This window comes from Protopterus annectens, chromosome 3.part0 (genome assembly GCF_019279795.1).
Source record: "Protopterus annectens isolate FY-2018-M chromosome 3.part0, PAN1.0, whole genome shotgun sequence".
NCBI classification, from domain to species: domain Eukaryota; kingdom Metazoa; phylum Chordata; order Ceratodontiformes; family Protopteridae; genus Protopterus; species Protopterus annectens.
Genome location: NC_056731.1, coordinates 637,059,940 through 637,084,711, shown reverse-complemented (window position 1 = coordinate 637,084,711; position 24,772 = coordinate 637,059,940). Strand labels below are relative to the sequence as shown.

Below are 24,772 nucleotides of genomic sequence, written 5' to 3'. Positions count from 1 at the left end.
GGGACAACAACATTAGTTTTGGGTACAAAATGTAAGTCTGTGGCTATACCCCTTATTGTAGCAGTTGGTTTTGTACCTATTTTACAAAGCTTGAGTAATAAGAGCATTGCCACAGCCAAGACTGCATGTACAGAGGGCATACATTGCTTACCTGTGTTTTGCTGTTATAATCTCCCCCTCTGTGGGCTGTCTTCATCTTTAAGCATCCATGAGCGCCCAGTGGTACATCAGTGCAGTTGTACTGCTCCCCTTTCTGCCTTATCACTAGTTTACAGTGATGTAACTTTACATTTATTTTCTGTCTCTTAACTGCAACAGCAAAACTCTGCCTCAGGCCATTTGTTTACATTTGTTGGGTTGGATGTTAAGAATCAGTAAGAAGGCCCAGACTCATTTTCTCCCACATTTGTGGAGGTGTGGCCTGCTTCACTCTGCTCTCCTCCCATTTTTTCACAAACTTGCTGAAAGCATAGCTCTCAGTCTTCCATCTACAAAATGAAGAACACACTACCTCTCACAATGTGGAACAAATGGGCAAAATATGGAAAACTTACTAACAGCTTACCAACAATTTCAGCTAAGAAGCTCATGGGATGTTTAAAATTTATTTATGTAACAATTCTTTTAATGAATTAATGCAATTTGTTTCTATTTACCATGGATATCCATTAAAAAAATTGCTAACAGTGAATGTGTGATAGACCCTTTCAATGTGGAACGTTGAGGAACATAAACTTTTTACGACCCCAAATGAGGAACGTTCCTTATAATGAGGTACACTTGAGAGGTATGAAAGACACAACTACATTTCAGGACACTTACATTCACACCAGTAGTACCTGCTTAAAACCATATCACCCACTATCCAATCTCAGAGAGCACTCATGTAAAGCCCCCCCACCCCACAGGAATACAGCTGCTCAACACAGGAGAACTATCTGTTTCTCACTACTGCTAGGAGTCTAAAAACCCCTCCCAGCTGCCTCTCAAACAAGATTTGCCCATCCTGAATATTCCACCTCTCAGGAAAGTTTAAACTAAGAGAAGACATTAATAGAGCAAGAAAATGCTGGCTTATGGCTGGTCATACCTTACTGCTAAATAATACATTAAATGCATTGTTTTTGCTGTATCTTATAGTAAGTTGCCTTGAATTCAGTTGAGCAGATGTCTCTTACAGCTCATTTCCCTGGTCATCCTCAAGGCATATACTGCATTTTAATCTATTCCTCCCTAAAACTTATCTGCTCTATCGAAACATAGCAAGCAGCAACCCTGTAACCTGTCTAATAAAAACAACCCATAGAATAAAAAAAATTAACATTAGATTTTGGGGTCTACTTTATTCCCGCGAAAGCCGAATCACTTGAATACAATTTGCGCGACACATAACGAGTGAAACATGAGTACACCGAATGCACTAAACCGCGAAAGTGGAAATATCGAATTTGCATAGTTGGCCCATCTGCGGAATAGCTCCGTAAAGGTAAGTGCACGATAGTTACAGACCTTAGGGTTAGGGTGCGGGTTAAGGTAAGTGCATAGGTAGGTAATGTATGTAAGGTTTAGTGTAGGGTTGTGTTAAGTGTATGTGTGTGGAATATTTAGTTTGTTTGGGTATAGCTCAGTAGGGTAATTGTGTGGTAGTTACGGACCTTAGGGTTAGGGAGGGGTTAAGGATAGTGCATAGATAGTTGTGTATGTAGGGTTTAGTGTAGGGTTAGAAGTAGGGTTTTGGTGCTTTACTTTAGAGTTAGAAGTAGGGTTTTGGTTAGTGTGTGTATGTGTTGTTTTTTACTGTGTTTCGGTAGGTAGTATGTTGTGGGCGGTGGGTTGGCCAACTATGAGAGATCGAGATTTCGAATTCCGCGGTTTAGTGCATTCAACGTATTTGTGTTTTGCTTGTTATGGTTTGCACAAGTTGTATTCGAGCAATTCGGCTTTCGCAGGAATAAAGTAGACCCAGATTTTGATTACCCTGCTATTGAATAAACAGTTTTTTGTACATTACCATAGGTCAGGACCGGACTCTTTTTTCTAGGAACAAGCCCACTCTGCTCAGCCACAATACAAGCAGCTTCATTACACTCCCCACCCACCCCATATCATTAAATTTATTGACCAAAGCATATTACCTCTACCACATATCATAAACTCTATTGGCCAAAACATATAATCTGACTCTTCACTACTCATACCAGCCAATATAGCCATCTAGTTACCAACTTAATAAATAACCAATTAATTACAAATCAGAAAATGACGATCTTTTCCCCACACTTCTCTTATCAACCTCCCTACCCAATAGGTGCATTGCAATGTTTTTTGTAGTTTTCTTCCTCCCATTTCCTTTCTTCACTGTTCTATATAACTATTTCCCCCCTTCTACCATGCGTGTACATCTACCTCCCCAATAAGAACTTTAAAAATCCTAAGCCATTTAAGTAGTTATGAATCATACCCTACTTACACTCAGACCAAGTCCTCCACAAAAACCTTCTTCCCCCCTGTCTACAGATACAACTCCATAATGTGGCCATCCCTCTTCAGCATAGACAAAATCCTACTCAAAAATATACATTACTAACCCTCACCAAATACAAAACCCCACACTCCAGTGCAAAACACGTACCAAAACTACTTCTCTATAACCTCAAGTACACCTCCACCCACTCCAATAAACTAACAGAGAGCAGAGATGTACACCCCAACACTGACAGGGCACTAGCCCTATGTAAAGAAACCAAGCACCCAACCCACCTAAACTTCCTGCATAAATACTTCCCTCCTCAACAATCTTCTAAAGCACTACAAACCCCAGTTTCTTCCTCCAACTTAAAAACATATAATCTCATTACCCAAAGCATCTGCAGTAAGATATACCTTCACACATGGACTGAATTCTATCGACCCAACATCCTAATTATCACTGAAACTAGCTTGAGACCTGAAATTAAAGATGAAGAAATAATTGCTCCTCGTTACACCATCATTAGGAAATACAGCATAGGTAAATGGAGAAGGGGAATGGCAATCATCTTTCATGCCACCTTATAAATCCATACCCACCTCCCAAGCATTCCATAATACAGCAGTGAAGATGTAGTAATAGCCAAACTCCACCTAAACAATCAGAAATCTATAATCACTGCAGCTGCCTACATCACCCCTGCCCCCAAAAATGCCAAGACTACCAAAAACATACTTAACTACTTATCATCTACTTTCAACCAAGAAATCATCTCATTATGAACTTAACGTAGAATGGACCACTAACAAACCTAACTTTACTCCAGTAATATTAACCTCTATCATTTCACTCAGCTAATCCAACAACCAATCTGATTTGACAAAGTATCCAAAAAAATCTATACTAGACTGCATACTCTCAACCAACCCTGAAAAAAAATAAGTTTAGCCAGCACCATCCCAGACTATCTCAGTGATCATCATCCAACCTACAATAACAGAAAAATATAAGATCACAAAGAGGGAACGTAGAACAGAAGATTAGTATAACTGAAGTTAAAAAAATAGAAGCTGATGTTATGGAACAGTTGCAAAGTGAAGGATTTAGTGTAGAAATTTTAACACAGGGTACATCACACCATGATGGAATAACAAGTCTCCAAAGTAAGGAGAAACAGGAGGATCAGGAGACATCTGAAAAAGAAATATGGACGTATGAAAGAAAAAGAGATTTAAATTGGTGTAATATTTATGCAAAGGAGAAAGCAAAACTAACAGATACAAAAAGAGCAGCACCACAGATATTTGAAGAGAAATATAGGCAAAGGCATCCAGATATAGACTATAAGGTGAAGGATCAGATGAGAAGGCAAGAAATGTGGAAAATGCATAAATACAGTTGCAAGTACAGAAAACTTTTGGAACAACCTCATGTTGATCAGGATTGAATGAAAGAATGGTTAAGGAGGGGTGAATTTAAACCAAAAGATGAAAGGTTAATATTGGAGGCCCAAGACAGTGGGCTACGTGCACATTGGTTTACAAAGTCCATTGAACATGTGGGAGAAACAGATAAATGTAGGTTTTGTAAAACTAAATTGGAACAGTTGCACATCTTGTTGCTGGTTGTGCTATACTAATGGCAGAAGGACTGTATACTGAAAGGCATAATAATGTAGCAAGACTGTTGCATCAGGGATTCTGCAAACATTATAATACTGAAGTAGCTGAAAAGCACTGGAAACATGAGCCACAAAGCATCACAGAAAATGATGAAGTTTATATCACATGGGATCATCCATTACCAACAGTTCAAAAAATAGATACAAGAAAACCAGATATAGTAGTCCATGAAAAGACAAAAGTAGCATTAATCATTGAAATTGCTACTCCCAGTGACTACAGTGTCTTATGTACGGAGAGACACCAAGTCATAAAATGTCAGGATTTTCAGACAGAAATGAGAGCAATGTGGAAGAAAGATACCCAGACAATTCCAATAGTACTAGGAGCAATGGGTCTTATAAAAAAGAATCGGCAATCGTATTTAGATATGTTACATGTAACGCTGTATGAATTGCATAAGGAGTCATTACTGGGCACATTGTGGGTGCTATGAAGAGCACTTTTGCCTGACACCATAGATTGAAACAATACTAATTTCATGAACTTTAATTGTACTTTGACTTAGGAATGGGGTCCATTCCCATCATGGTATTAATAACCCAAAAGATTTGGAGAAATTAAAAAGAGAAACAGACAATACTGTGAGCCCCCAAACCTCTATACTTTAACTCTGGGAGTAATTTAACCAATTTTGATAAATCCATATTTAATGACACACTTAATGTGACAGGGAACCCCTTAAATATCTTCTTCTAGATGAAGCTGTCATTTCAATAACTCCATCTTAACCATACTAAACCAAGCCCCACTGAGACATAAAAGAATCAAAATAATTCTGCCCCATTGCTAACCCATCAAACTAAACAACTCATGATGGACAGAGACAATGCCTGGAAACAATGACACAAAACTAGGACCCAATCCTACACAGGTACATATCCGTGCCTCAGAAACCACACAAAGGCACAAGTTCATTATGACAAAATATCTTCTTCATAAACCAGTCCACATTACCAAAAAACACAAAAGATTTTGGCAAAAACTAATCAACCTCCTAAAACCAGGCTAAAAAGCCAACCAAAATCATTTTCCATCTGAAACCAGCAGGGACATTGCAAACAAATTCAACAAACACTTCATATCCTGTACTGTTTTTAACTCAAACAGTAACCTATAACCACCCCTCCTAACCCCCTCAACCATAGCTCCATACCCCAACTCAACCTAGCAACCACTGAGACAGATACCATCAAAAAATACATTAAAAAATATTAAAGCCTCTCCACTCATCTGTATCAGAGTAACTAGATGACACAGACTGCACATACCATTATACCATTATATAAAATAGTTGCGGAAAAATAAAATAAATGTAACTATTCATTGAGAAATGCATGGCATAATACTAATAATTGTTGCCTGTCATGGATTTACCATCTGCCATTGAAATGCGCCCGTTCAGGCTTTTCACTCTTGGTAGACTACTTCAGATATGGGTAAATCTGCCATTACTAATAGTCAGGTGGTGATAATCTGTATAGCAACTTGGAGATAGAACGGTATGCTATATGAGATAGGTTTTCCATGAGACTGTCTAAAACAGCAGCTAAAAGTTCTTATTTTAAAGTTGGAAATTTAGGGTTTATAATCCAGACAAGAGTAAAGCTGTTAGTTTGTAAGATGCTTAAGTCTTGTTTTGATTATGTATTGCTGTTCTAGTAAATGAGATGTGCACAGAATTAACTGGTTTTGTGAAATGTTTTATAGGTTCTGAGCCAAGGGGCCTTATTCTACTGGGTGATTCAGCAGGAGCTCATTTCCACATTCCTCCTGAGTGGCTAACAGCAACACAGATCTCTGCAGTAAGTAATGATCTGTCTCTCAAAGGCATTGCTTAGTGAAATATATTTAAATATGATATTAATCCAATCAAGTGACCTTGTAATATAGAAGTACTAGTTAAGAAACCAGAAAGTTTCTTTCCCCTCCAGTCCATCTCTCAAACACAATATACTAGTTAACTTTCACTCTGAGATATTACAGTAAGCTTGACCAGCACAGATGAGAATGAAAACGTTTATATTGCCTTGCTTTTGTTGAAACTATGCATAACACTACATTTGCTTGAGAACAGGATACATTAACCTTATCTAGTCTGCCCTTTTAAATGCCTTAATATTCTACCTTCCTGCCATCCCTACTTTCACTTTGTGCCTTTTTCTACCTGTCTCATGTCCTCCTAAAACCCCCTGTAGATTCCTTCCCCACCAGCCACTCTAGCAGTCCATTCCATGGTTTCACAACCCTCTCTATGAGAAAGTAATGTTGGATATCCAAAGAGAAGTTAGTCTCTACAGTTGGTTGCCTTTCACTTCTTTCCCCCTCTCTCCTTTCTATTTAAAATAACCCCTTCTTATTTTCCTGGCATGATTTATATACCAACATCATGTCTCCTCTATCTCTTCTGGTTTCAAGTGAGAAGAGTTCTAACCTGATGTCCTTTTCCTGATATGACCTCCAGACGAGTATGCAGCATTCACATTGTGGTCAGATTAAGGCTCTTCTAAGTAGAAGCATCACCTCTTTCACCCAGTTTCCTAGTCTAGGTAGCTGAGACTGTGGAATAAAGTTGATGTGGAATATTTGAGACTTATACTGTGGTGCTTGTGTAAAGTATGGAGTTCTGTAGTCTGTGTACTTAGGTAGGTAGGGGTTCTGATCTCACAGCAGTCAAATGGGGTGTGTCTGTGTCTGTCTAGTCAGAGGACCATAATTGTGTATCCTGCAGTCACAAAAGCTAGGTCATTGTGTGTAGAGATGTTGCTGGAAGTGCCTCACATAAAGAAGCAGCTTCCATGTAATGCAGCAAAGACTGCAGTATTGGAGACTGAACCTAAGACCTTTCAAAGGCTTGGACATGGTGCAGAGAAATAAATGTGAGTGTGCTCCAGATGGCTGATGTCTGAATAACATCATGGGAACAGGAACATAGAAGGAATAGAGTGAGTGACCCATGCCAGCCCATTCATTTTGAGGGAGGGATATATTGCCAATACCTGCAGGAATGCAGGTATGTCACTGACAGCAAACAGAACCTAGCATGCCCATACTGCAAAGGGTGTGCCTCTCGAGTGAGAGGTTACTCTTGGCCAGACGTGTGCATGCACCTTCTGAGGGCAGCAGTTGTGGAGCACAAAAGCTGCCAAGGGAGGCAAAGATAGGACAGCCCATGGGATCTGCAAACTAGCTCACTTCTTAATGCTTGACTCTCACCTCCACCTTCACAAGGGAAAAAGTGTGCCGGAGGTATCTCACCTCAGTGAAGGAACAAATGGGAGAATAGGGTGCAGAAAGATGAGCCACACTGGTTCAATCCTGGTTTCTTCTAAAAAAATTACTTTTTTGACAAGAAGTGGAAATGTTATCCAGTTCCATGGAGCAAGGAATAAAACCAAGCCTATGACATATGTGTCCAAGGATTGAGGAGCTACCTTGGCACTGCTGGAATTAGAAAGGCAGAATGCCAGTGAGTGATTGAATCTATCTCATCCTTCCAATGGCAAGAAGGAGGTACACGCATCCTTCCAATGGGAAGAAGGTGGTACACTGATCCTTCCAATGGGAAGAAGGTGGTACACTCATCCTTCCAGTGGAAAGAAGGTGGTACACTGATCCTTCCAATGGGAAGAAGGTGGTACACTCATCCTTCTAATGGAAGAAAGCAGTATACTCATCCTTCCAATGGGAAGAAGGTGTTACACTCATCCTTCCAATGGGAAGAAGGTGGTACATACACCCTTCCAATGGGAAGAAGGTCAGACACTCTGCTGCAGTGCTGACAACTAAGGAAAGTAGGTATACATTACACAGCTTATAGGCTAGGGAGATGTGCCTGGTTCTGTCATGCCGTGTTCACATCATAGCCTTCATCACACTTGTGGGAGTATTCATATCCCTTGAAAAAGACAGATCAAGTGTTCACTTGCATAGGCATGCACAGCACCTGCCAGGAGAAAGTGCTAGAGGTGAAAAAAAGAAAACCCACAATGACTGGCTGGATAATGGGTACACCATTATTAGCTCTTAACCTATGGGAGTAATGGCACATAACTGATTATGGCAATACCAGATGGCCAGCAGTCATGGGGAATGGGAAACAAAGACTGAAAAGTGATACAGACAGCCTCAAGGAGGTGTGCAGTATTGCAAAAGTCATATCAGTGAAGTAAGTCTAGCTCTGAAGGTGAACAAACCTAAAAATAGGCTTCAGTATGAGAATTTAAGGAAAACTTGTCTTCTAGATGGTCAGCTGTTTTTTTACAAGAAGACTGCGGGAGAAAGAGCAATGTCAATGAGAAGATGAAGGCAGCCTAATCACCTAAGCCATAATAAAGGAATAATAATGAACATTTTAAGAAAAAATAGAAAATAAAGCAGAAGTTGAAGAGTCAGGATAGTACCAAAAAGAGGAAAAGACTGGGTGGCTCCTCAGGTGGAGGCAAGGATAAAGAATAAATAATGAAACATAAACTAATGTTAATTTACCAAAAACAATGTCAGCCACAACAAACATGTCTGATAAGGCTTTCACTATCTCGTTTTTGTGTGAGTAATCCCAATGCAGTGGATTTTGCCCTCTGCACCACAAAACCTAATATGATAAACTCTGCTGTCAAACACCTTGGGAGCAAGAGCAGAAAACGTCACAGTGACTGGCTTTGGCCAATGGCATTCATCAAATGCACATTATCAAATATTTAGCTATTGCACAGATGTCTGAACACCTGTAAAAACCATCAGGTGGAGAAACAAAAGTGTTGCAGAAAGAAGGCATAAATGAGTTTCATTGGGAGAGATATAGTCATGATCAGGAGGGTTATGTGGACAACAGTACAGATATACATACTGGATTGGTCGAGGCCTGGGTTAACAACAACCGCCACCAGTACTGTTGGCAAACAGGGTGCTGGCGGAAATTGGGCTACTGTTGGCTGAAGGAGGAGAAGAGGGGGAAGGTATGCCCAAAGGCAGGTAAAGGCTAGGACTGTGATAGTGAGGGTCGGAATTTTGAATGTTGGCAGTATGATTGGTATAGGGAGAGAGCTAGCTGATATGATGGACAGAAGGAAGGTTGGCATATTGTGTGTGCAGGAGACCAGATGGAGGGGGAGCAAGGCTAGGTGTATCGGAGGCGGATTCAACTTGTTTTATCATGATGTGGATGGAAGGAGAAATGGCGTAGGGCTTATCCTGAAGGAGCAGTATGCTAAGAGTGTTTTGGATGTGAAAAGACTGCCAGATAGAGTGATGTTTATGAAGCTGGAAATTGATGCTGTAATGATGAATGTTGTTAGTGCATATGCTCCACAAGTTGGGTGTGCGATGGATGACAAATAAAAATTTTGGAGTGAGTTGGATGAAGTAGTGATGACTGTACCTAAGGGTGAGAGAGTGGTGATTGAGTGGATTTAAATGGGTATGTTGGAGAAGGGAACAGAGAGGATGAGGAAGTGATGGGTAGGTATGGTGTTAAGAAGAGGAATGCAGAAGGTCAGATGGTAGTGGATTTTGCAAAAAGGATGGACATGGCTGTGGTGAATACTTATTTTAACAAGAGGGAGGAGCATAGGGTGACATACAAGAGTGGAGGAAGATGCGCACAGGTGGATTATATCTTATGTAGAAGTGCCAGTCTGAAGGAGACTGGAGACTGTAAAGCGGTGGCAGGGGAAAGTGTAGTTAGGCAGCATAGGATGGTGGTTTGTAGGATGACATTGGTGATCAAGAAGAGGAGGAGGAGTGTGAGGGCAGCACCAAGGATCAAATGGTGGAAATTGAAAAAGGGTAATTGTGAGGTGGAGTTCAGGGAAGAGTTAAGACAGGCACTGAGTGGCAGTGAAGAGTTACCGAATAGCTGGGTAACTACAGCAGAGCTAGTAAAGGAGATGGTTAGAAAGGTGCTTGGTGTGGCTGGAAAGAGTAAGGAGGACAAGGAGACCTGGTGGTGGAAAGAGGAAGTACAGGAGAGTATACAGAGAAAGAGGTTGGCGAAGAAGAAGTGGGATTGTCAGAGAGATGAAGAAAGTAGACAAGAATATAAGGAGATGAGGTACATGGCAAAGAGAGAGGCGACGAAGGCTAGGGATACGGCGTATGAAGAGTTGTATAAAAGGTTGGACACTAAGGAGAGAGAAAAGGACCTGTACTGATTGGCTAGACAGAGGGACCGAGCTAGAAAAGATGTGCAGCAGGTAGGGGTGATAAAGGATAATGAGGGAAATGTACTCACAAGCGAGGAGAGTGTGTTGAACAGATGGAAAGAGTACTTTGAGGGGCTGATGAATGAAGAGAATGAGAGTGAGAGAAGGTTGGATGATGTGTGGATAGTGAATCATGAAGTGCAGTGGATTACCAAGGAGGAAGTAAGGATAGTTATGAAGATGATGAAGAACAGAAAGGCTGTTGGTCCAGATGACATACCTGTGGAAGCATGGAGGTGTTTAGGTGAAATGGCAGTGAAGTTTTTAACTAGATTGTTTAATGAAATCTTGGAAAGTGAGAGGATGCCTGAGGAATGGAGAAAAACTGTTTTGGTGTCAATTTTTAAGAGGAAGGGTGATGTGCAGAGCTGTAGTAACTACAGAGGAGTTAAATTGATCAGTCACAGCATGAAGTTATGGGAAAGAGTAGTGAAAGCTAGGTTAAGAAGGGAGCTGATTATTAGTGATCAGTAGTATGGTTTCATGCCAGGAAAGAGCACTACAGATGTGATATTTGCTCTGAGAGTGTTGATGGAGAAATACAGAGAAGGTCAGAAGGAGTTGCATTGTGTCTTTGTGGACTTAGAGAAAGCACATGACAGGGTGCCTAGAGAGGAGTTGTGGTACTGTATGAGGAAGTTGGGAGTGTCAGAGAAGTATGTAAGAGTGGTACAGGATATGTACAAGGGTAGTGTGACAGCGGTCAAGTCTGTGGTGGGAGTGATGGATGCGTTTAAGGTGGAGGTGGGATTACATCAAGGATCAGCTCTGAGCCCTTTCTTATTTGCAATGTTGATGGACAGGTTGACAGATGAGATCAGACAGAAGTCCCCGTGGACTATGATGTTTGCAGATGACATTGTGATCTGTAGTGAGAGTAGGGAACAGGTGGAGGAGACCCTGGAGAGGTGGAGATATGCTCTAGAGAGAAGAGGAATGAAGGTCAGCAGGACTAAGACAGAATATATGTGTGTGAATGAGAGGGAGGATAGAGGAATGGTGAGGATGCAGGGAGTAGAGGTGGCAAAGGTGGATGAGTTTAAATACTTGGGATCAACAGTTCAGAGTAATGGTGAGTGTGGAAGAGAGATGAAGAAGAGAGTACAGGCAGGATGGAGTGGGTGGAGAAGAGTGTCAGGAGTGATTTGTGACAGATGAGTACCAGTAAGAGTGAAAGGGAAGGTCTACAAGAGGGTAGTGCGACCAGCTATGTTATATGGGTTGGAGACAGTGGCATTGACAAAAAGGCAAGAGTCAGACCTGAACGTGGCAGAGTTAAAGATGTTAAGATTTGCACTGGGTGTGACAAGGGTGGACAGGATTAGGAATAAGTATATTAGAGGGTCAGCCCAGGTTGGAAGGTTTAGAGATAAAGCCAGAGAGGCAAGATTATGTTGGTTTGGACATGTGCTGAGGAGGGATGCAGAGTATATTGGGAAAAAGATGCTAAGGATGAAGCTGCCAGGTAACAGGAAAAGAGAAAGGCCTAAAATAAGGTTTATGGATGTGGTGAGAGAGGACATGCAGGTAGTTGATGTGACAGAGTGAGATGCAGAGGACAGGAAGAAATGGAAACAGATGCTCCGCTGTGGCAGCCGAAAGAAGAAGAAGGGTATCATTCTGGGTGATATATCCATAGAACAAGAAAACGGAAAGGGCACTAGTGTGTAGAAAGAGCAAGAAAGATGTGATCTGTAGGGATCATCATAGCACACTGCAATGATTAAGGTTTTTTACACTGAACTGTACCTACAAAGGGAAAAAGGAGCATCTGTGGGTAGCTTCTAGGAAAAACTGCTACAAGTCCTAATACTTTTGAGAAATTAGATAAGCAGACAATTTGTAAGAATGGAGTTGGGGAGTGCAGACGCATAGCTCCTTTGTTGAAGACTCCTAACAAAAAAAATATTCAGCAGTATCAAAGTTAAAGTGCACTTTGAGTTTCTGGGGTGCTCCTTGAGCTTCTATTTGACGTTACTGTGGAGGCCAATAATACTAAGTTTCTTTCTCCACCCAAGTCACTCAGGAAATGCCTGAGTATCCTCACACCTAATAAAGACAAGGAGAGGGTCTGTGTCTGGCCATGAATTATAGGACCATCTCATTTTTATATTTTTAGTATAATCTGATGGCCATAGATTTTAACTAGGTATCTCAAAAGATAAACGAACTCGCAGAAGCACAACACGACAATAGAAAGCTGACCATTTAATGAAAAAAATAAAAACAGTTAAAAATTAGTAAGCGCTTTCACATTCATTCGAATGCTGCATCACACTGTAAAAGAGCAACCAACTAACAGCATTTAAATAACCACTCTAACTGCTTATTGGACAATCACAAATGCAGTGCATAATTAAATATCAAATGACATCACTATCAGAAAATCTAAAACAATTGAAATGTTAACATATAAATGAAAAATGTCATGGATTAACATAGAAAACATATACTATTAAAATATGCTTGTAAAACCACTAATAAATATAAGAGAAAACCAATGTGTAATCATAAATATATACCAATATATAGATAATAAATAAACAAATATATATATATATATATATATATATCTATATATATATATATATATATATATCTATATATGTGCATATATACATCCATCGGCCTGTAACCGCATAATCCATCTGGTTTCTCTCTGTTCTGTAAGGTTTCTGTGATCTCCTTGCCTATTGGTTTTAAACACTATCTCAATAGCTGTAAATTTAAAACTGTGTTTTGTACCATTGGTAATAATGTGTTTGGCCAAGGCGTTGGTGTTGTCTTCCCTGTTAATGGCATAGATGTGTTCTCTGGCACGTTCTCATTCATCCATCATTGCAGATGAAAACATTATTTTTTAATACTATGTCCATTAACATGGCACATCTCATTATCAACTCCCTAGGCATATTCTTCTGGATCAAAAATAATCTCATGTATTCAAGCCCTGTGTCATTCGGAATGGAAGTGAACAAAAAAGCAACATCAAGGGTCACCATAAAAATCTATCTCATCATTGCATGATGGCAAGGTGAAGTCTGTCAGACTTTCCAAAAATTGTTGTGTATCTCTGATTACTGTGGGAGCCTGTTCTACTATCTTCCTAAGCTGTTTTTGATAATGTTATTATTATTAATATTATTACTAATAGTGTTTTCATCTACAATGATTTATATTTTTTACAACAGAAAGGAGTGGCAATGGGCACTCAGTGTGCCAACTCTTACGCCGACCTTGTTATGGCGTATTGGGAACACACATATATTATGTACAGTGCATATTATGGCAACAACATTTGATTATATAAGCGTTTTGTAGACGATATTTATTTACTATGGAAAGGAGACGTCGATACACTCCATGAGTTTATAGAATACATTAATGGGACAACTGATTTCTTGTCCTTTACAGGTAATTGGTCCCCCGATAGGATAGAATTCTTGGATGTCCTGTTACTAAAAGAAGATAATACTATACAGACACAGTTATTTAGGAAGGATTGTAGAAAAAACACACTTTAGCTCCGTACTAGTATGCACCCTCCACATATTTATAAAAACATAGTGAAGAGTCAGGCTTTGATGGTGTCTAGACTTACTAGTGATGAAAATAAGTTTCAAGAAACCATTGAAACTTTGTACAATGAATTTCTAGATAGGGGTTATAGATCTAATGAAATAGCAATTTTACACCAAGAGGAGATGGTGAACAGGATTTCATCTGGTAGACCATACATACATAGGGGCAATGAGAGATACAGTCCCATAGATAGACCAGACAATAGAAAGACTTCAATAAGGCTAGTGATACCATATACCAAGATTAATATTAAGATTAGAGAGATTTCTTTCAAGAATTGGAAAATCCTTACCATGGATGATGTTACATCGAGTAGTGGGGAATACCCCTAAATTTACTTATAAGAACACTAAATCCCTGAAACGATTACTATGTTATGGCAACACTAACAAACCACATGTTGTATCGGATGGGAAAGGGACTTTTTCTTGTAGATCATGCAACCAATGTTGCTATATGTCCAATACAGATCATTTTGTCCATCCTGACATTGGACGAAGATATAATTTTCACTTTTATGCTGATCGCAAAACCCGTGATTTGGTTTATTTAGCAGTGTGCATAGAATGTGGGTGTTTCTACGTAGGGAAGACTAACAGAACCCTACGAGAACGTGCCAGAGAACACATCTATGCCATTAACAGGGAAGACGACACCAACGCCTTGGCCAAACACATTATTACCAATGGTACAAAACACAGTTTTAAATTTACAGCTGTTGAGTTAGTGTTTAAATCCACTAGGCTAGGAGATCACCGAAACTTTACAGAACAAAGAGAAACCAGATGGATTATGCGGTTACAGACCAATAGAGCATCTGGTTTAAATGATAGAGTCTCTATAAAGCCCTTTCTCATGGCTAGAGATCATAAGCATTGAAGTAATGTAGGAATATATATTCTTCTTGAAACATTAACATTGATTATACACATACAGATAATATACGACATATGTATCTTGTATGTATTGTCTTATATCTTTTTTCTTTTTTATGCTTCATGAATGTGTTTTTATACATTTTATGTACAGATGTATATATGCACATATATATGTTTATTTATTATCTATATATTGGTATATATTTATGATTACACATTGGTTTTCTCTTATATTTATTAGTGGTTTTACAAGCATATTTTAATAGTATATGTTTTCTATGTTAATCCATGACATTTTTTTTATTTATATGTTAACATTTCAATTGTTTTAGATTTTCTGATAGTGATGTCATTTGATATTTAATTATGTATTTGTGATTAGCCAATAAGCAGTTAGATTGGTTATTTAAATGCTGTTAGTTGGTTGCTCTTTTACAGTCTGATGCAGCATTCAAATGAATGTGAAAGCGCTTACTAATTTTTAACTGTTTTTATTTTTTTCATTAAACGGTCAGCTTTCTATTGTGTTGTGCTTCTGCGAGTTCGTTTTTGGATTTTCATGTTTTGTGCTCATTGGAGGCACTTTATCCTTGGCTGTGATTTTTGTTTACCTATCTCAAAAGATACTTCCCAGAATTATCTCACCCAGACCAAGATGGGTTTCTGAAGGCAGAAAGTCAATAGACTGCATATTGGGAGCTGAGTGACAGGACTGTGTGATATTTTGAGGCCTTTGACATATTATCATGAACCCACCTGCAGAGAGCACTGGGGGCTTATAACTTTAGTAACTATTTCAGTGAGTGAGTAGATGCAGTTTATGTTAAACCAGAGGTGAAGATCTTTATAAACTCATCACTCTGTGGGACTTCTCCTATGGGAAAGAAAATGCAATATGGTTTCTGTGCTCTCCATTGCTGTCTGTCCTAGCACTGAAGCCTGTGGCTCATTTTTAAGAAAGTTCTTTTAAGGGACAGGTGTACTGAGGAAATGAAACTAATAAACTGATATCATGCCCACTGACAAGATAAATACAGTGCTGTCAAAGGTAATAGAAGTCTTTAAGTAGTATGGGGAAAATGCCTTGGGGTAAACCAAGCAAAATGATCAAAGGTACATTTGACTACAATAGGTCTGACTTATCAATGATTATATCTGATAGCCATTGTACTTACAACTTTATACAGCAGTGGTTGACATTATTAAAAATAATTAGGAAAATTTAAGTGTAAAGGTTAGAGTTGTGGTACTGAGCTGAGCTAAAAAGAGACTTGCATAATAATTTGGAAGAGAGCAGCAACAATAAACTGCTCGCTGAGGCCCATTTCCTCATTTCACATTTACCATCAGGTTCAGAGGTCATATGGATAGAAAATTGTGAAGTTTAATGCTGGAGGTGGTTTGAGTAAGAATGAAGATTAGGACAACAGGACTTCCCTTAAGCAGAGAAGGAGGATGTCAAGCTAATAAAGTGGAAAGTAGTGACAGTGAATCTGCCTCACATGGCAAGGGCAGTCAGAAGCATAGTTCAGGTGGGTAGAAGGGGCAGCAGCCCCAGGTACAAAGTTTTAGAAGGAGCAATCAGCACATGCGGATTGGTCTTAAGTGCATTACCAGATTTCAGAAATGAAATCTGGCATTCCATTTGTAGTCAAAACTGAAGCCCTCTAACACAGAGAACTCAATTACCATGTTACCAACACCACTCTCCCACAACCATATCATTCCATTACTCTTGCCTTCTCTATCCATCTGTCTTTACTTTATCTCCATCGTTATCACTTATCACCACCCACTTAACACCATGTACTGTATTAAATCACCCACCCTACCATACACTACAAACAATCCCTCCATACCTGCAAACACACAACTAATTATCTATTACCCTTTAATCTTACAACTCACCTCTCCTATCCATTATACCTCACAATCTAAAAAACACCTTAGCGTCAAATACCACTTCCTAACTATATTCTACCTTAAAACCATCACCAGCATTGCAGCTCAACTGCTACTAGGAGGTGATATTCACCCTAACCCTGGCCCAACAAACAACACCCATACCACATTTAAACACAAATCCACTGATATACTCATACTAAACCTAAACATTTGCAGTATCATAAATAAAATAGAACAGTTACATGGAACCATCTCTGTATATAACCCAGATATTATAGTGATTACAGAAACATGGCTTAAACCCCACATTAAAGATAACTTCATAACTCCACCTGGTTTCAATATATTAAGAGTAGACAGACCTCACAGAAAAGGTGGTGGCATTGCCCTTCTTTACAAATCCAATTTAAAAGTTCAGCTACTTCAAAAAGAAACCCCAGATTTCAACACTGCCGAGACCCTATTCACCAAAATCCTACTAAATCAATACAAACAGCTAAACCTACTCAGCATTTATATACCACCAGGAGACAACATTAAGACACTAGAATCTATACTCCACTGGGCTTCCCATTCCCTGTCCCAAGAAACTGTACTCCTAGGTGATGTCAGCATAGACTGGAACACCATACACTCACCCATAGCCACCAACCACATAAACCTATATAATCTCGTACAACTCATACACTCACCCACAAGAATTGACAAAACCACCAAACGTGAATCCACCTTAAACTGGGTCCTGATTAACCAGCCCAATACTGACCCCCTATCCGAGATATTACCTGATTCCCTCAGTGACCATAACCCAACTTTTCTCCTTCGGCACAAACTAAAATCTATCAACACCCCCGCTCTCTTACCAATCCGCTCCCACAAAAACTTCTCCCCAGTACAATTCTCAGAAGCCCTAAAATCATGTGACTGGGCTCCTATAAAAACCCTTCCCCTGGATATTGCAGTAGAATACTTTAATGCCAAATTCCTAGGGATTTTAAACCAACTAGCCCCACTGAAAACAATAAGATTGTGAGGTAATCCTGCCCCCTGGTTAAACAAAGCCACAAAAATCTTACTCAAGACTAGAGACAAAGCTTGGTTAACTTGGCAAAATTACAAAACTCCCGAAAATAGACAAAGCTTTGCTGAGCTCAGAAATAAAGCAAAAAAACAGGTCAGATTGGACAAGATAAACCACTATATTTCCCTACAAAGGAAACATAACAACAATTCACAGAAATTCTGGGCTGCAGTGAACAACATTCTCCAGCCTGGAAAAGTCACCACACCACCCCCAGATATCAAAGGTATTGATTCACATATAGCCTCTAGTTTCAATAACTACTTTACCTCTTCAGTACTGAACCTGGTAAGTGCAATATCACCCACAACCCAACCTCAACCCTTAAACTACCAGACTAACTCCACCCCCTTCACACTCACCCCAGTACCAACATCTACCATTCAAAATCTCTTAGCTAAACTCAAACCTACCACCCTAGCTGCTGACAGTCTTCCAGTTAAATATCTACAAATTGCATCCAAGGCCATCACCTACCCCATCTCCCTACTTATTAACAGATCTATCGCCCTGCATACTATTCCTTCATTATGGAAAACCTCATATATCATCCCCCTCCACAAGGGAGGTCCACCTACTGACCCCTTCAACTACCATCCCATTGCAATCCTATCACCTCTCTCAAAAATTCTAGAAAAATGTATCCACCACCAACTCCTTACCCACCTGCTAACCAACAACCTTCTAACTAAAACTCAACATGGATTCAGACCTTCCCATAGCACCAACACTGCCCTAATTAACTTTTCCAATACCATAAAATCACACAGGAACCAAGGAAAGCTGGTGTCTGCCACCTTCTTAGACATATCCAAGGCATTTGATACAGTTTCCCATAACAAAATCCTCACCTGTCTAGCAGAACTCAACCTTGATGTCCCCACTCTACAATGGTTTAACAGTTACCTAAACAACTGGTCACAATCTGTCAAATGGGGCAGCTCCTTATCCCCCCATCTCCCTGTCACATGTAGTGTCCCACAAGGTTCAATCCTTGGCCCCCTTCTCTTCAACATATTTACAAATAATCTCCACTTAGCTACCACGAAAGCCAACATTGTCCAGTATGCGGATGACACTACCCTAATCTGCTCAGCAACAAACATCCAACTACTTCAACGTAAATTCCAAGAATCCTTCACTGAGGTAGAGAACTGGCTAAACAACTACCAACTAATACTAAACCCCCAAAAAGCACAGCTAATACTATTCCACCCAACCAAACACTGCAACGCCACCTTTACCATCATGCCTACCAATGGCACCCTCATCACTCCAATAACTGAGGCTAATCTCTTAGGCATCACTGTTGATCATCAACTTAAATATAACAAGCACATATTCCAAACTATCTCTAAAGTCCATAAAAAACTAGGTTGCCTATATCATTGCAAACTACTCCTAACCCCTGAGATTAGAACAACAATATCCAGAATTCATCTCTTATCAACACTACTTTACGCCTCTCCAGTTCTCACCAATATTAACAAAACCAACCTGAACAAACTCTCTACATGCTTCAATAAAATAGCTAGGTTCGCTGCCAGTAATAGATCACATTCCCACCATTGCCTATCCGTAACTAAACTGCACTGGTTAGAATTTCCAAACCTCCTACGCTACCACCAACTGATCATAGCCCATAAAATTCTCTTCCATCCGGGGAAGTGCCCTGCCCTTGCAGACATGCTAAACTTTCACAACCCTAAAAAGGAGCTACATTCATGTATCAAAAACCTGATTGAAGGTAATCCATGCAATAACAGTTCTGGGGAGGCCTTATTCTCCCATGATGTTGCCAAAGCATGGAACATCCTCCCACCTGAACTCAGGCTACAAAGTCACACAGGCACCTTCAAAGGCCTTCTTAAATTACACCTCAATACTAACCCTCTCTGCAACTGCAAAGACTCCCCTTGAAGACCCACTTTTCCATATGTAAGTGACCTGTTGAAGCCTTTAATGCATACACTATACTCTCACCTGAAATGTACTTTTTGTATATATTGTAAATAATGGTACTACTCCTGAGTATCTTATTGTTCTACATAATTGTTTTTTGTACTTCATTGTTTCTCTTATCTTGTATGCCAGTTTTATTGTTATCTAAAGCATGTATGTACACTGTTATTTCTTTGGAGCTTGTCTCCCCAGGACTCCACTGAAAAAGGACACATGATGTCGAGCTGGACTTATCCTGGTAAAATAAATGTTAAATAAATAAATAACTAAGTGCATGTGTGGCATACACTGTAGCATGTGCTTTTTACAAATGTAGCAAGCAGTTTGGCATAGTTTAATAGAAGAGAAGAACTTTTTCAGAGTTAAAGTTTATTGGTCATGTTCTAAAATACTTGTTAAGTAGCAGGCCTTTGGAGTTGGATATAACCTCCTTACCTATACATGGCAAAGTATAGTTTTTGAAGCAAAAAGTGTGATGTTTTTATAATTTATTTTGCTGGTAAGGATGCCTCCTGAAAATTTTTCTCAGAGCTGAAAATCCCTGCCATAACATCATAAAAGACTGAACCCACAATGCCTCACTACTTAAACTAATGTATAAACTGCTAATTTCCATGTTTAATACAAAAGAACTAGTTTCTTTCTACCTAGAAAAGCAAGTTCTCCACTAGTTCTTGCTAATGCAGCACCTCACATTGAAAATTAATACATGATAATGCAGTACTGAAACCACAATGTAAATAAGATGCCACTCTTCTAACAAAGGAAGCTATTTTTAGTTATGCTTTACTTTTGTATGTAAATCTTTGCTCAGTTCCTACTATAACATTATTCTGTGGGTGTAGTTGTTGAGACAAACTGAGTCAACAGTAAAACTAAATAGTCAAAAGCACTCTGTAAGCTTCAATTTTTGGAACATTGTTCTGCTGAGGAGTACAAGAAAAGACACTCACTGTAAAACCAGGATGCTTCCATACATGACCAATACATTTTAAGAAGCAGAAATCTGGGGGGCAGGGGGGGCTGACCAAGATGGTGAACTGGTAGCAGCATTCATCAAGAGCTCTCTGACCTACAATACATTACTGACAGGAATTTTCATACAAAAATGACTTTTGCCTGATTTAATCTTTATCAGTCTACTACTATAACATTTGGAGTTCTACTAAAGACTTTTTTCATCATCAGAACTATAAATTCCTATCAAATTCAACTGGAAAAGACAACTTCACTCAAGTCTTCAGAATGAGTCACACTAAGACTTCAACTCAAGACACCTCATTAAAAAAGAGTTACGTTCTTTGTTTACAAATATACAGGACTTATGATAGATAAAACTGATGATAAGTTGGACACCTTCAATGATAAATGTTCCCAGCAGCTTGAACAATTACAGGAGATTGTTAAGTAACAGAAGACTCAAATAACAGCAATGGAACAATCCCTTAATGACATGGAAAACAGACTAGCAGAAGAAGAACATCACTCAGAATTTCTATTAAATCAAAACAACTATTTACTGGAAAAGCTGGATGACCTAGAAAATAGATCTAGGAGAAGCAATCTTCATATTTATGGACTACCAGAGAGAGCAGAGGGTGATAATATTATTAACTTTCTTATCACCTGGATACCTGCTGTACTTAAATTGCCTGAATCACTATCCTATGGTATAGAACATGCTCATAGGTCTCTAACAACAAATGAAACATCAAATTCATCAAATTCTAGACCAAGATCCATTATTATGAAGATGTTTCTTCTTGGATAAAGAACTGATATTAAAAGCAGCCTGGACAAATTCCCCAATAAAATACCAAAGTTCTGTCATCAGATTTGACAACGACTATTCTTCAACAGTAGTTGCATAAAGAAAAAAATTCTATCCCATTATAAAAGCACTGAAGAAAAAACAACTTGGAACCCATCTCCTATACCCAGCAAGACTGAAAATCTTCCTTCCTGAAGGCATCAAAATATCTGACTCCCTAGAAGCTGCAACAAAATACCTGCTTAATAACAACACAATAGATCAAGTAGAGGTTATGGACTGGACAAAGACTACACCTAAGAGAAATGCCGAAAAAAATGAATGGAAAGTAGTTGAACAGAAAAAGAAAAAACTGAAGGACAAATAAATATATTATACTTTACATGTTTTATATTGTCAACAAGCTTCTACTTAATACTCTTCACTGGATACAGGTACATACATTTTATTTTTATGTTCAAGCATAAGCATCAACTTTTCCATAAACTTTATTTAATAGACTATTTTAATATAAGATTTTTTTACTCATTTTAAGAGTAAAAAAGTTAAACTTGAAAGGTTATAAGCAAACTAAAGCAAACTACAACAAAATGCTATACTTAAATCCTCTTGAATGTAATTTAATAATTCTAAAATACTATCAACAGCATCTATAAGATCAACAAACGTCAAAATATAACACGTTACTTAGAAATGTAAAACAAACTTACATAACAGTTCTCATATATATATATATATATATATATAAGTTATGTCAGGTATTATAAAACCAAAAAGTTTTAAATCTGAAAAGAAACTTTTAAACAAACATATAGAAATGTTTTTTTTTTCTTTCCACAAAGTGAGTTAGTTATGTCTCTAATTAGTGCCAGTGTTTATAAATTGAAAAGAAAGGTGGGGGGACTTTATATGGAATGTTCATTGTTGTGGAGTTTATAAGTTATATTATATTTATATATTGTTGTGGTGATTTATAAGATGTCTTTTCTGTGAAAAAAATGTGTGTGTGTGTGGAACTATTCAGAATGGTGTTTTGCTGTAGAAAGGGTTGTTTTGTCACAGGGAGGTACTATGCATCTTTGTTTTTGCTTGTGTTGCTTTCTGTCATTTTTTTTCCTCGGCCCTGGTGTTTTAGTGTTAAGAAAAGCATAAAATAATTTCCCGCCCCTCCCAGCCTCAAGACTTACCCAAAATCTCCTGTATTTTTGACATAAATGTTCTTGCCAGGTCCGTGAGAGAAGTAGAACCCTTCAGAGGTTTCCCACAATCAGAATAACCCATGGAAAGCTGCTTTAACATCTCCATCTTGCACTACACGGTCACTTAGGCAATGATGTCATTAACAAGCTCACAAGCATGCATAAGACTGGTAAATTGGCTTCCCTTCATAAGAGAATGGAAATAATTAATCCAAACACCTTCCTCCTGCACAATAAACCACTGCAATGCAAATGGTAAGTAAAATGAAGTTAAAACACATGTTTTATGTAGCGCTACTGATATAGGGGGGAGGAATTAAGAAAAATCAAGGAGAACTATAATTTAAAGTAACACTGCACTTTTGTAAAGCAGATCCAGTAGCATGCTATTAATATAGCATGTTGCAAGCTGAGATTAACATAATATAAACTAACTAAGTAATGAACAAATGTTAAAAAAAAATCTGACTTCTGGGCATCCTACTTACAAAATTGAAATTGAATTAATTTTAAAGCAAGTATACTGGTGAGGAAATGGAAAGACATGACAGACCATGCAGTTATGAGAATCTAAATATACATTGGGGGATGCTGATTCTGAGTGGTTCCACTACTGTTATAGAGAAGACAAGTAAAATGTTATAGCATAACTTTACTATTGCATTCGTAGTTCAGAGTGTAAATATGATACTGTGCTTTGATATTTCTTATGTTTTCACATCAAAATGTTATACTGACTTCTTGACAATGTGATTATGTTTGATTCATTGAATAAACTGTCATAACTGTTATGCATTTTATAAATGATTTAAAATGTCATAAGGATGTTTCATAATATAAATTTCCATTCCATATGGAAATTAAAACTGAAGTTGACATTTAATGATTTTGGTAAAATATAAAATGGGCAAAAAATAGTAATGTATATAATTTTTTTTCTAACTGGTAACAATGGCTTACAGAATGTGAAAGTCAAAAATATGAAGCCTACTTGTTAGACATGGGTTTGAAACCCAAAGGTGCCGCCATCATATATTTATAGCATACTACTTAAATATGGTACTGAAATTTTACAAAATGAATCACATCGTAATATCATAGCACCATATATATTATGCTTCAACTTGAACCACCATAAAATACAACTAAGTTTGCTTATACATAAGATATGATGTAGAAATAAATTATTATTCATCTACTTTTAAAAGCTGAAACATTAAATATACCAAGTAATAATAGATTAGACATACAAGTACCGTAGAGAGGCTCTCCTTCTATATAGAAGTTATAGGTAGAGGGACTGTCTGTGAGACTTTTTTACTCAGACGAGAGGTCTTAAATCTCATTGAGATGATAATGTTTTTAGTATTCAATGTTATAAGTTTTTAAATGTCTGAATTTGTTTTTTGGTGTCTAACAAAAATGAATGCATTTTATATAGAACAGACAGAACAACAAAACATATCAATAATTCAAATGTCATTGTACACTCTAACTTTGTAATCTCAAGTAATTTGACATACTTAACTATAATATGAAATGCATATCTATAAATGTTAATGGTTTAAATAATAATATTAAAAGGAGAAGCATATTTAAGTATTTGAACTTACATAAGCCACAATTAGTATTCCTTCAGGAAACTCATCTGATAAATGAACATTTAAAAAAAGTAAACTTCAGCAACTATACAATACTAGCAAGTTCACAATTTAAACTTATGAAAAGAGGAGTAATTATTCTAACTAGAAATTCAACCCCCACTCCCAAAATAATCTCAATGTATCAATATTCCTCAGGGGGAAGGTTAGCATAATGGTTAAGGTGTTTACCTTACAGACACAAGGTGCAAGGTTTGATTGTCACATGGGGCAATTGGCTAGGCTTAAAATGGCCCACAAGGGTAGTTAGCCTAGTTGTAAAACTATAAACTATAAACTATGAACCTATGTTTTGTTTAATAACCCTAGAAATTAATAAAAAGATTTACACTTTAGTAAATTTGTACTGGGTCCCAGGGGTTGGAGCTAAAACTGTTA

General features: G+C 38.2%; 1 protein-coding gene across 1 annotated transcript in view; it reads left to right on the top strand.

The window, feature by feature from the left end:
* AOAH (acyloxyacyl hydrolase) overlaps positions 1-24,772 on the top strand; it is a 1,217,970-nt gene that overhangs the window by 712,703 nt on the left and 480,495 nt on the right. Inside the window, exon 12 of the mRNA XM_044065645.1 lies at positions 5,863-5,957. Coding sequence (XP_043921580.1) covers positions 5,863-5,957 — 95 coding nt within the window. The remainder of the gene's footprint in view (positions 1-5,862; positions 5,958-24,772) is intronic.